General features: G+C 36.7%; 1 protein-coding gene across 1 annotated transcript in view; it reads left to right on the forward strand.

Annotated features, from left to right (window-relative positions):
- CFAP47 (cilia and flagella associated protein 47) overlaps positions 1 to 14,519 on the forward strand; it is a 469,679-nt gene that overhangs the window by 302,842 nt on the left and 152,318 nt on the right. Inside the window, exons 46-48 of the mRNA XM_019019001.4 lie at positions 5,842 to 6,038; positions 13,145 to 13,288; positions 13,897 to 14,070. Coding sequence (XP_018874546.3) covers positions 5,842 to 6,038; positions 13,145 to 13,288; positions 13,897 to 14,070 — 515 coding nt within the window. The remainder of the gene's footprint in view (positions 1 to 5,841; positions 6,039 to 13,144; positions 13,289 to 13,896; positions 14,071 to 14,519) is intronic.

Consider the following 14,519-nt stretch of genomic DNA (forward strand, 5'->3'; position numbering starts at 1 on the left):
TATTTGTGATTCAGATACTCATGTGCCTACAAAAATATAATAATATAACCAAAATGGGAAAAATTTCACTTTACTTGTGATATGGTTTGGATCTGTGTCCCTGCTCAAATCTCATTTCAAATTGTAATCACCATGTTGGAAGTGGGAACTAGTAGGAGGTGATTAGATCTTAGGGGTAGTTTCACATGAATGGTTTAGCACCATACTCTTGATGCTGTACTCAGGATAGTGAGTGAGTTCTAGTAAGGTCTGGTTGTTGAAAAGTGTATAGTACCTCCCCCTACTCTCTTCTCTTACTTGTGTTCCTGCCATGTAAGATGCCTGCTCCTGCTTTGTCTTCTGCCATGATTGTAAGTTTCCTGAGTCCTCCCCAGAAGCCAAGCAGATACTTCCATGCTTCCTTTATAGCTTACAGATCCATGAGCAAATTAAACTTTTTTTTTAGTTAAATAAATTTCCCAGTCTCAGGTATTTCTTTATAGCAATGCGAGAATGGCCTAAGAGAGCACGTAAGTTAGTCTTTTGACTTATACAATAGAAAAAAAGCCTACATTGAGTTTTTAGTAGTAGATGGCAGTGTGATTAACAAATAGGCCAAAAAATTCTCTAAAATATAATTATTCATGTTTTCTTATAATAAATATTATACAATTATGTATATACATGTAATAAATATAATTATTCATTCTTAATTATTCATTTTCTGAATTAAAAGCTCTGACTATTGTTTGTTAATAATATACCAAAAACAGCTATAGAAGGCAGTGTTCAACTTACTATATTACTTAATCTCTTCCATTTGTTTGATGTGTTTTTATACAATTATGACCTATTAAGGCACAAACAAGTCTAATAAATTAGTTAATCAAATTATATTCTATGAAGCCCCAAAATTCTTCTGAAGTGCTTTGGCTTATCTATAGTGAGGCCGTGGAAGTAAATGGGGACTTCTAGCTCCTCATTCTACTTCAACCAGATTAACTCCAGTTTCCTTTGTTTTATATGTTAATTCAATTTTAAATATTGTTCATACACAGTACGTCTAAGCCAGAAAATAAAAATTTTTGAAAGCTATTAATCAAATCCCACTCATTGAAAGAGGTTAAGAAGTTTGGAGGGACGTGTGGGTTGAAAAACTACTTATTGGGTATTATACCCACTACCTGGGTCCAATATACCCATGTAAAAATTCAATACATGTACCTCCCTGTATCTAAAATAAAAGCTAAAATTAAAAAAATTATAAAGTTAAAAATTGTTTTAAAAATCGATGTTCTTAAATAGTTGGGAGGATATTAAAATAATGCTTATGTCTTAACTTTCACAACTATTTTTAGATGGCTTTCAGTTTTAAAATCACATGCCAAAAATATCTGGGAGGGACTACCTTGTATCCATGGGGGGAAATAAACCCTTTTCTGGTATTACAAATATATAGAGTACATTTAGAAAATAAACTTGTGGTTGAAAAATGAAAGGAAAAAAAAAAGAAGTTGAGTTTAAAAAAAACCTTAAGTTGTTTGCTTAAGGTCACACATGTAGAATTGGAACCAAAACTGAAAAAAAGTGTTTTAACTCTCGGTTGATTTTATCTTTTTCAGGTCACAAGTTTTATACATGTATGTTTCTCTGCAGTTAGGGAATTGTAGATTATTACAGTAAAAGCCCAAGTGGATCATATCTGCCTATACACAGGTTTTGTATAGTCTCCTCGTTGACCTGGTTGTGGCCACGTGACTTGCTTTGGACAAAGGATCATTTAGGAATGGGAAAGAGGCAGATATTTGATAGCTTCTTTTACATTAGTCTCTTTTTTGCTGCTGGTAATTCTTCTGTACTCTATGAAAAATGATTGGGCTCATCTCATACAGGATTAGAGTGCTCATGGACAGAATTCCCAGCTGAGATCCAAAGACCACAGTCAATACCCAGTATATACACGGGTCAAAATACCCAGGTAGTACCATGTGGAGATAATAAGCTGTCCCAAATGAGCTCAGGCCACAGAATTATGAGCAAATGAATGGTTGTTGCTTTAAATCACTAAGTTTTTGGGTAGTTTGTTATGCAGTTGTAGCTGAACAAAACAATGGTATTGATTTTTTGTTCCAACTATGACCTATTCTAGGATCTGAACATAGTATATTTTTATGGGTTATTTGAAAAACTGTAGATAGCACTGATTTCTTCCAATAACCAAAGTTAAATGAAATGATGTAGTCTTTACTTCAAGAAATTCTTTCTTTATGTTTATTTTCTTCGGTAATTGTAATTTTTCTGTAAATTTACATATATTCGGTTATCTTTAAATATAGAATCTTGACAATTGCCACACTTGTAAAGAAAAGATACAGGTTAACTACATCTGAGTTGAGTAGGGATGGAAGGGACAGATCCAGATAGTCCCTAACATTTGTTATGCCCAAGTCAAGAGTACAAATGGAAACCCACATAACATATGTCTAAATTTTAAAAACTTACAAATCAAACTAACACATTTCAAAATAGAATACATTCTATTATTCCATTTTAACAAATCTAACTTTATAAGAACCTTGAAGACCAAGTTTGAATTTAGAATTTTTGGACTCCTCAGAGTTTTGCACTAGAAAATGACAGCACAGGGTAGCTGGGTGCTAGTCAGGTGCCCACACCATTGTCTTCTTTCAACTCTTACATGCACTCTAATGGTTCTTATGTTTAAACATGTGGATATGTCAGCCCACACACTTACTCTTGGTCCATACCCTCCTAATAGTGACCTCTTAGTTACTGCATAGTTCTAGGAGCCTTCTACCAAGAGGACTGACCTAGGGAAGAGTCTTGTGAAAGCACTGTAAACAGGATCAAGGAACTATGGATTGTGAATTATAATGTCTCATGAACTTGAACCATGGGTGGGGCTGGGATCCGTATAGATCTGTCCCATTGGGCCCATGTACTTCTTGCACGTGCAGAGAGTCAATGCCAGAGGAGGATCAGAGTAAGGCCCTAGAAAGCATGAGACCAGGACAGGAACCTCTCTATCCTGGGATTTAGGGCATGTGTTAAGCTAGGTAATTCCAAAGCAGACCCTGAGATCTGGTCTTGAGAGCAAGTAGTTTGAGAGGTGATCTCAAAGCATAGGTAGGGGAGTAGGAGACTGCAAAGAGAAGAAACCAATTCCGGGGATTTTAATTAACAGGTTATCATTGCAGGCAATTGGGACTCAGTCCCACTGGGGGCATCTGGAAGCTGGTGTCAAATTCGCCTCAGAGTTCTTCTAACCAAAGGGCAAGAGAACAGGTTTTTTTGTTCGTTTGTTTTTTAGCAATTTTGATCAATTTTTGGTTTGGTACTGCTCCTGCAGGCTTTTACTACCACTTTTGGATGATCTATGTGAGAACTGAGCACCATTCTTTGTCTAGAGATAACTTTCAAGGAGGAAGTCACAGATATCCATAAATCCATGCCCTTTAAGGCATACTTAAAGGGGACATGTCAAGGCATGGACAGCATTTGCTACAGTCTAGATTGGAAATAGATTTAAGAAAACATGTCCCATTATTATATGATGGCACAATGTGTCCAGTAAAATTTCCAAATTTCTGAAGATCAAAATGGTTTCTACCTCTGCTAGTTTACATCTGATGGGGACGCAAATACTGTCAAATAAATATCTTAACCCAGAAGTTTTAAAATCTCTTATTTATAATATATATCACCCCTACTTATGTTTCTTATACAACTTAATAAAATTATTTTGGATATTTAAAAATGAAACATATTGATTTATAAATACATCATCAAAATTAAAATTATAATTTCCACAAATTCCACTATTATAATGATTTTCTTTTTGGATTTGTAAGAGAGAGGGGCTGACATTGTGTAGCCCTTAAAGTCCTTGCTCATAAACATTTCATGAGTTGGAAAATGTACACTTAAGAATGTCTTTGGCTTTAACTTTCAGACTCAGCAATCATTAGGAAATGAACTTTTTTTTTTGGAAAAAGAAATGTATAACATAAAGCTTTTGACAGAAATTTTATACTTGAACTTGTGCATTGCAATGATTGTGTAGCATTAAATAGCAAGAGGTTTTTATCTTTGATGAAAACAATAGATATTCTGCAATTCTTAAAATTGTCTGAACAGTTTAATTCTTATATAAATTAAATAAAAGTAAATTAATAGAATTCTATTTAAATTACATATTCTAAATATTTTTATTTCATTCTCTTCATCCAAGAAAAAAAAATGCGTTCTCTTTATGCCTGTTATTAAAACAACAAATAATTTTCTGTGCTTATTTGTTCTATTGAGATTGCCACAACACAAATACCTCTCTCAGGATAAAAGTAATCAATTAACAACAGATGATAAAATGTGCCTGGAGTCCTTTTTGCCAAGAAAAAAATGTGTTCTAAAATTAGGTTTATGCTTGAATAGGATGGAACAAAAATAACATTCTGAGAGCCTTTGAGAGTAACTGTTTTCTCCTCAGACAAGCTGATAGTCTTGGACTTGTTGGATGTAATACAAATTTCAAATGTTATCCATTATCAGCATGTTTTAATATGTACTATTCAATGTAGCATTATACATTATATATATTGTATTACATATAGCAACATAGACATGGAATATATGCTATATAATATTCAATTAATATAAGATATGTAACATTACATAATGTATAATGTATAACACACACATAAACTCTTGTTTGATAAAGGATTTAGGGTAGTTAATGTTCTTGCATAGAATGTTCTTGCGTATAAATGTTCTTGCATATCTTGGCATATACATTTCATTGTATTTGAAAACAACATGCCACCTTTCACATTTGAAATGTTCACTTCGGGAGAATTAAAATTGTAGCCATTTAATGTCATAATATGTGTCTGGCCAATTGATTGATACGCTTGATTTGTTTTCTTGGTTTCAGAGAACTTCCTTGTACAGAATTAGGCGTCAGATGTTTTTAAAATCATTTGTTGTTTGTTGACTGTTTAAATACTTTGGCATTAACTGTGAAATTTTTATTATGTTCTTATACTGCATTCTACTTTAGGGTTGCCAAATTTGTATAACTATTTTCTCATTTTATGGATGCTAAGGAAATGGTGACCTTCAGAGAAAAAGTGGTGTTGCCTGAAAGGAAAGAATGAGAATAGATAGCTCAACCTAGCGTAAGAAGTAAAATTAGCTAGTAGCTTAAGGTAAATGTAACGGGGTGTTATGAGAAGTATTAATTACACATGCCCTTTTCTGGTTCCCTTGGTTATTAGCTATGAAAAAATTATTTCTATCTGCTGGCCAAGTTGCAAATTATTTTGATTGCTGTGAGACAGAGCACCTCTAAGTCATAGAAATGTGGCTGACAGTAAAGCCCATCTAATATTGCATGTATTTCCTTCTATCTCAGCCCCCTTTCAATTAGGTAGAGTCACATAGCTGGGTCTGGCCAGTTAAATGTAATGTGTATATTAATTTTGAGCTGAAAACTGAAAAGTCCTTGAGCAAACTTCCAGCCATTCCTTTTCCCCTGACCTCTCAGCCAAAGAGCAGAGACATTTCTTATGGTACAACTGCAAGATGGTGGTATCTTTCACAGTATGGAGTCCTGAGTGACTTTGAGGAGCAAACTGTTCTCTGACCAGTGCAGTATATATACTGTAATTGATAAATAAGCTTGCATGGTAAGCCCTGGAGATTTAGAGGTAGTGTGTTATCCCAGTGAAACCTATTCTAGGTTATGCAGTACAATTTAATACAATAATATTAAATATTGCTTACCAAGATGAATTTTAGGTTTTATATGATTTTAAATGAACTGTTTTAAAATTATTTTGATAGCTTCAGATGGATCTGTTCCACTTCCTTTGCAATTTCTTCCTCTCCAACCTGGACGCTACCCTTGTAAAATTTTATTGAAATCAAGGTATGATGTGCGTGCCTATTATGTTGAAGGTATTGTGAATGAAGAACAACCAGAGGCCAAATTTGAGTTTGAAACACCAGCATTTGAAGCCCTTACTCAGAATATTCCAATAGTATGTATAAACTTTTTTGGTACCTTTCTTTATTCATATTGCCACTGTGTCAATTAAAGTCCTCCAGACCTCTCATCTTGGACTATTATGAATTTCTGACTGTCTTATCTGCTGTCAATTATTTCTTCATATTTATGTCAGAATCTCTTCCTAAATATAAATGTTATTATGTTACTCATCTCATTAATCACTTCTGCTGGCTCTTTGCTTAAAACAATTAACTCCAATGTCCTTAATGTATCATTAAATTCCTTCTTGCTTCAACAAGCAGAGTTATGGACTCTCAGGTCACTCTACTCTAAATTCTGTTGTGATCTAACACTTGGTTACGATGGGTTCATAGGCACTGAGAACAATGATTACCTGTAGCTTGGCAACCTATTAGTCAAAATGACAATATAGTGTAAAAGAAGGTAAGATAATTGTAAAGAACTTTGGCTTTTTAGAGGGATAAATTGCCTTTTTTGGTTTATTTGTCTAATTATTAAAGACATGACAAAAGTCAATCTGAAGCACAAAATTTTGTTCTGATGAGATATATAATCTTTGCTATGTGAGCAATCTACCAGTTAGAATGACAATTATTACCTTGAATTAGAAGTAAAGTGTGTCCTCTAAGGCCATTTTATCATCTTAATGATAATTAGTAAGTGAGACAAAGGGAATTTCTTTAGATATTAAATAATCCTTTGATGGATCTATTAGGCAATGCTCTTATGTGACATAGAAAGAACATGTAGTCATCATTATGCCTTATATTTACATTTTTTATATTTATTCTTTTTTTATTTTATTATTATTATACTTTAGGTTTTAGGGTACATGTGCACAATCTGCAGGTTAGTTACATATGTATACATGTGCCATGCTGGTGTGCTGCACCCATTAATTCGTCATTTAGCATTAGGTATATCTCCTAAAGCTATCTCTCCCCCCTCTCCCCACCCCACAACAGTCCCCAGAGTGTGATGTTCCCCTTCCTTTGTCCATGTGTTCTCATTGTTCAATTCCCACCTATGAGTGAGAATATGCGGTGTTTGGTTTTTTGTTCTTGCGATAGTTTACTGAGAATGATGATTTCCAATTTCATCCATGTCCCTACAAAGGACGTGAACTCATCATTTTTTATGGCTGCATAGTGTTCCGTGGTGTATAAGTGCCACATTTTCTTAATCCAGTCTATCATTGTTGGACATTTGGGTTGGATCCAAGTCTTTGCTACTGTGAATAGTGCCGCAATAAACATATGTGTGCATGTGTCTTTATAGCAGCATGATTTATAGTCCTTTGGGTATATACCCAGTAATGGGATGGCTGGGTCAAATGGTATTTCTAGTTCTAGATCCCTGAGGAATCACCACACTGACTTCCACAATGGTTGAACTAGTTTACAGTCCCACCAACAGTGTAAAAGTGTTCCTATTTCTCCACATCCTCTCCAGCACCTGTTGTTTCCTGACTTTTGAATGATTGCCATTCTAACTGGTGTGAGATGGTATCTCATTGTGGTTTTGATTTGCATTTCTCTGATGGCCAGTGATGGTGAGCATTTTTTCATGTGTTTTTTGGCTGCATAAATGTCTTCTTTTGAGAAGTGTCTGTTCATATCCTTCACCCACTTTTTGATGGGGTTGTTTGTTTTTTTCTTGTAAATTTGTTGGAGTTCATCATAGATTCTGGATATTAGCCCTTTGTCAGATGAGTAGGTTGCAAAAATTTTCTCCCATTTTGTAGGTTGCCTGTTCACTCTGATGGTAGTTTCTTTTGCTGTGCAGAAGCTCTTTAGTTTAATTAGATCCCATTTGTCAATTTTGGCTTTTGTTGCCATTGCTTCTGGTGTTTTAGACATGAAGTCCTTGCCCATGCCTATGTCCTGAATGGTAATGTCTAGATTTTCTTCTAGGGTTTTTATGGTTTTAGGTCTAACGTTTAAGTCTTTAATCTGTCTTGAATTGATTTTTGTGTAAGGTGTAAGGAACGGATCCAGTTTCAGCTTTCTACATATGGCTAGCCAGTTTTCCCAGCACCATTTATTAAATAGGGAATCCTTTCCCCATTGCTTGTTTTTCTCAGGTTTGTCAAAGATCAGATAGTTGTAGATATGCGGCGTTATTTCTGAGGGCTCTGTTCTGTTCCATTGATCAATATCTCTGTTTTGGTACCAGTACCATGCTGTTTTGGTTACTATAGCCTTGTAGTATAGTTTGAAGTCAGGTAGCGTGATGCCTCCAGCTTTGTTCTTTTGGCTTAGGATTGACTTGGCAATGCGGGCTCTTTTTTGGTTCCCTATGAACTTTAAAGTAGTTTTTTCCAATTCTGTGAAGAAAGTCATTGGTAGCTTGATGGGGATGGCATTGAATCTATAAATTACCTTGGGCAGTATGTCCATTTTCATGATATTGATTCTTCGTACCCATGAGCATGGAATGTTCTTCCATTTGTTTGTATCCTCTTTTATTTCATTGAGCAATGGTTTGTAGTTCTCCTTGAAGAGGTCCTTCACGTCCCTTGTAAGTTGGATTCCTAGGTATTTTATTCTCTTTGAAGCAATTGGGAATGGGAGTTCACTCATGATTTCGCTCTCTGTTTGTCTGTTATTGGTGTATAAGAATGCTTGTGATTTTTGTACATTGATTTTGTATCCTGAGACTTTGCTGAAGTTGCTTATCAGCTTAAGGAGATTTTGGGCTGAGACAGTGGGGTTTTCTACATATACAATCATGTCATCTGGAAACAGGGACAATTTGACTTCCTCTTTTCCTAATTGAATACCCTTTATTTCCTTCTCCTGCCTGATTGCCCTGGCCAGAACTTCCCACACTATGTTGAATAGGAGTGGTGAGAGAGGGTATCCCTGTCTTGTGCCAGTTTTCAAAAGGAATGCTTCCAGTTTTTGCCCATTCAGTATGATATTGGCTGTGGGTTTGTCATAGATAGCTCTTATTATTTTGAGATGCGTCCCATCAATACCTAATTTATTGAGAGTTTTTAGCATGAAGGATTGTTGAATTTTGTCAAAGGCCTTTTCTGCATCTATTGAGATAATCATGTGGTTTTTGTCTTTGGTTCTGTTTATATGTTGGATTACATTTATTGATTTGCGTATATTGAACCAGCCTTGCATCCCGGGGATGAAGCCCACTTGATCATGGTGGATAGGCTTTTTGATGTGCTGCTGGATTCGGTTTGCCAGTATTTTATTGAGGATTTTTGCATCAATGTTCATCAAGGATATTCGTCTAAAATTCTCTTTTTTGGTTGTGTCTCTGCCCGGCTTTGGTATCAGGATGATGCTGGCCTCATAAAATGAGTTAGGGAGGATTCCCTCTTTTTCTATTGATTGGAATAGTTTTAGAAGGAATGGTACCAGTTCTTCCTTGTACCTCTGGTAGAATTCGGCTGTGAATCCATCTGGTCCTGGACTCTTTTTGGTGGGTAAGCTATTGATTATTGCCACAATTTCAGAGCCTGTTATTGGTCTATTCAGGGATTCAACTTCTTCCTGGTTTAGTCTTGGGAGGGTGTATGTGTCGAGGAATTTATCCATTTCTTCTAGACTTTCTAGTTTATTTGTGTAGAGGTGTTTGTAGTATTCTCTGATGGTAGTTTGTATTTCTGTGGGATTGGTGGTGATATCCCCTTTATCATTTTTTATTTCGTCTGTTTGATTCTTCTCTCTTTTCTTCTTTATTAGTCTTACTAGCGGTCTATCAATTTGTTGATCCTTTCAAAAAACCAGCTCCTGGATTCATTAATTTTTTGAAGGGTTTTTTGTGTCTCTATTTCCTTCAGTTCTGCTCTGATTTTAGTTATTTCTTGCCTTCTGCTAGCTTTTGAATGTGTTTGCTCTTGCTTTTCTAGTTCTTTTAATTGTGATGTTAGGATGTCAATTTTGGATCTTTCCTGCTTTCTCTTGTGGGCATTTACTGCTATAAATTTCCCTCTACACACTGCTTTGAATGTGTCCCAGAGATTCTGGTTAGTTGTGTCTTTGTTCTTGTTGGTTTCAATGAAAATCTTTATTTCTGCCTTCATTTCGTTATGTATCCAGTAGTCATTCAGGAGCAGGTTGTTCAGTTTCCATGTAGTTGAGTGGTTTTGAGTGAGTTTCTTAATCCTGAGTTCTAGTTTGATTGCACTGTGGTCTGAGAGACAGTTTGTTATAATTTCTGATCTTTTACATTTGCTGAGGAGAGCTTTACTTCCAAGTATGTGGTGAATTTTGGAATAGGTGTGGTGTGGTGCTGAAAAAAATATATATTCTGTTGATTTGGGGTGGAGAGTTCTGTAGATGTCTATTAGGTCTGCTTGGTGCGGAGCTGAGTTCAATTCCTGGGTATCCTTGTTGACTTTCTGTCTCGTTGATCTGTCTAATGTTGACAGTGGGGTATTAAAGTCTCCCATTATTATTGTGTGGGAGTCTAAGTCTCTTTGTAGGTCACTCAGGACTTGCTTTATGAATCTGGGTGCTCCTGTATTGGGTGCATATATATTTAGGATAGTTAGCTCTTCTTGTTGAATTGATCCCTTTACCATTATGTAATGGCCTTCTTTGTCTCTTTTGATCTTTGTTGGTTTAAAGTCTGTTTTACCAGAGACTAGGATTGCAACCCCTGCCTTTTTTTGTTTTCCATTTGCTTGGTAGATCTTCCTCCATCCTTTTATTTTGAGCCTATGTGTGTCTCTGCCCGTGAGATGGGTTTCCTGAATACAGCACACTGATGGGTCTTGACTCTTCATCCAATTTGCCAGACTGTGTCTTTTAATTGGAGCATTTAGTCCATTTGCATTTAAGGTTAATATTGTTATGTGTGAATTTGATCCTGTCATTATGATGTTAGCTGGTTATTTTGCTGGTTAGTTGATGCAGTTTCTTCCTAGCCTCGACGGTCTTTACAATTAGGCAGGATTTTGCAGTGGCTTGTACTGGTTGTTCCTTTCCATGTTTAGTGCTTCCTTCAGGAGCTCTTTTAGGGCAGGCCTTGTGGTGACAAAATCTCTCAGCATTTGCTTGTCTGTAAAGTATTTTATTTCTCCTTCACTTATGAAGCTTAGTTTGGCTGGATATGAAATTCTGGGTTGAAAATTCTTTTCTTTAAGAATGTTGAATATTCGCCCCCACTCTCTTCTGGCTTGTAGGGTTTCTGCTGAAAGATCAGCTGTTAGTCTGATGGGCTTCCCTTTGTGGGTAACCCGACCTTTCTCTCTGGCTGCCCTTACCATTTTTTCCTTCATTTCCACTTTGGTGAATCTGACAATTATATATCTTGGAGTTGCTCTTCTCGAGGAGTATCTTTGTGGTGTTCTCCGTATTTCCTGAATCTGAATGTTGGCCTGCCTTGCTAGATTGGGGAAGTTCTCCTGGATAATATCCTGCAGAGTGTTTTCCAACTTGGTTCCATTCTCCCTGTCACTTTCAGGTACGCTAATCAGACTTAGATTTGGTCTTTTCACATAGTCCCATATTTCTTGGAGGCTTTGTTCATTTCTTTTTATTCTTTTTTCTCTAAACTTCCCTTCTCGCTTCATTTCATTCATTTCATCTTCCATCACTGACACCCTTTCTTCCAGTTGATCACATCGGCTCCTGAGGCTTCTGCATTCTTCATGTAGTTCTCGAGCCTTGGCTTTCAGCTCCATCAGCTCCTTTAAGCACTTCTCTGTATCGGTTTTTCTAGTTATACATTAGTTTAAATTTTTTTCAAAGTTTTCAACTTCTTTGCCTTTGGTTTGAATTTCCTCCTGTAGCTCGGAATAGTTTGATCGTCTGAAGCCTTCTTCTCTCAACTCGTCAAAGTCATTCTCCATCCAGCTTTGTTCCGTTGCTGGTGAGGAGCTGTGTTCCTTTGGAGGAGGAGAGGCGCTCTGCTTTTTAGAGTTTCCAGTTTTTCTGCTCTGTTTTTCCCCCGTCTTTGTGGTTTTATCTACTTTTGGTCTTTGATGATGGTGAGGTACAGATGGGTTTTTGGTGTGTATGTCCTTTCTGTTTGTTAGTTTTCCTTCTAACAGACAGGACCCTCAGCTGCATGTCTGTTGGAGTTTGCTAGACGTCTACTCCAGACCCTGTTTTCCTGGGTACCAGCAGCGGTGGCTGCAGAACAGCGGATTTTCATGAACCGTGAATGCTGCTGTCTGATCCTTCCTCTGGAAGTTTTGCCTCAGAGGAGTACCCGGCCGTGTGAGGTGTCAGTCTGCCCCTACTGGGGGGTGCCTTCAAGTTAGGCTGCTCGGGGGTCAGGGGTCAGGGACCCACTTGAGGAGGCAGTCTGCCTGTTCTCAGATCTCCAGCTGCTTGCTGGGAGAACCACTGCTCTCTTCAAAGCTGTCAGACAGGGACATTTAAGTCTGCAGAGGTTACTGCTGTCTTTTTGTTTGTCTGTGCCCTGCCCCCAGAGGTGGAGCCTACAGAGGCAGGCAGGCCCCCTTGAGCTGTGGTGGGCTCCACCCAGTTCGAGCTTCCCGGCTGCTTTGTTTACCTAAACAAGCCTGGGCAATGGCAGGCGCCCCTCCCCCAGGCTCGCTCTGCCTTGCAGTCTGATCTCAGGCTGCTGTTCTAGCAATCAGGGAGACTCCGTGGGCGTAGGACCCTCCGAGCCAGGTGCGGGATATAATCTCCTGGTGCGCCGTTTTTTTAAGCCCGTGGAAAAGCGCAGTATTGAGGTGGGAGTGACCCGATTTTCCAGGTGCCTTCTGTCACCCCTTTCTTTGACTAGGAAAGGGAACTCCCTGACCCCTTGTGCTTTCCGATTGAGGCAATGCTTCGCCCTGCTTCAGCTCGCGCACAGTGCATGCACCCAATGACCTGCACCCACTGTCTGGCACTCCCTGGTGAGATGAACCCGGTACCTCAGATGGAAATGCGGAAATCACCCATCTTCTGCGTCACTCACGCTGGGAGCTGTAGACCAGAGCTGTTCCTATTCGGCCATCTTGGCTCCAGCCCATCGATATTTATTCTTAACAAATATGACTTTCCACTGGTGATTCCTAGGAAATACAATTAAAAATACAATATATAGTGCTATAAAAATTACCAAGAATTCATATGTAATTCAGTTTCATCAATATCATCCCTCTGATATTTCTGTACCTTTTTCATGCTTTAGAAAAATCAAACAAACGATAAGTGGACATTTCAAGTTACTATAGAAGGCGAATGGTTTTATGGACCTATTGATTTACATGTTGGACCAGATGAAATTGTGGAGTATCCTCTCACATTCAAACCTATTTTTGAATGTGTCATTACGGTATGAACTCATTGATATTTTCCCCAGTATTAATTAATAGTATCATTAGTTAATAAACTAATGTATGACATTAGTCTTTTAATTGATTGTACAACTGTTTAGCAGAAAAGTTAATATTTTCCATGAATTTGACTATTTTTACTTAAAACTTTAATACATGTTTTAATTTGAGGCATAAACATCATGAACATAACAATATTTTTGTCTGTGAATACTAGCATTCAAATTAATTTTGTACAACAGGCTGAACAAAGTAAGATAATTACTTTTCCTTCCTATTCATTAAAGAAATTGGTGTATCAGAAAATACTTTCTTAAGACAATATTTCTTTTACATGGAAGTAGACATGCATATAATTGCTGTGTATGAAAATGCCTATTTACACTCTGTAATTTAGCGAGGGTAATCAGAAATAAATGACTTTTCACCAGAAATTTGTCTTTATGTGTTCGGTAGAAGCAGTTATTTGTGTATTGAAAAAGTCAATGGCTAACACCTCTCTACAAGCTCATTTTATTAACCAGACACAAGTTGAATAAGATAGCAGAGGTTGTTTAACATTTAACTATGACTCCTATAGACCTGAAATTTGTCTGGTTTCTCATAGGGTAAACTTATTCTACAAAATGAAGTAGATGGTATGGAGCACATCTTTGACATAAAAGGGGTTGGGAAAAAACCTTCAGCCTTGGAACACATCACTGTGGAATGTCAAGTGGGGAATGTGACACAAAAGCATATAACATTGCCTCATTTCACAAATACTGCCCTAACATTTAAGGTAAGAATTTATTTTTAGTGTGAAAGTGTTTTTTTCTGAATATAGTGAATCACATGAAATATAATAATTACAAACAATTTTTTAAACATTTAGTTTTACTTAATCAGATGAAGCAATGTCACATAAGATGTCTACAATCCTACCTATTATTAGTCCAACAGCTTTTAAATATCATTTCAATTATAAAGTTGAATTAGGATGAAATAAGTCTTATATGTATATAACTATAAAGCACATTAAAATCTACTTATTTGAGTCATGTGCTTTTCACTGAAAAAATTGTACATGATAATAAAAGGTGTTTTCAAAAATATTTAGAAACATCTTTTAAAATTTTAATGTGAAATCTGTAAGCAAAACAAAATTTCAGAAGTGTAGCCTATCATTTACCAGTGTAAATAATAGTGGAAATATTAAGGAATGCATAATTGTTTACATCCTTTTACTTA

Source organism: Gorilla gorilla, chromosome X (assembly GCF_029281585.2).
Source record: "Gorilla gorilla gorilla isolate KB3781 chromosome X, NHGRI_mGorGor1-v2.1_pri, whole genome shotgun sequence".
NCBI classification, from domain to species: domain Eukaryota; kingdom Metazoa; phylum Chordata; class Mammalia; order Primates; family Hominidae; genus Gorilla; species Gorilla gorilla.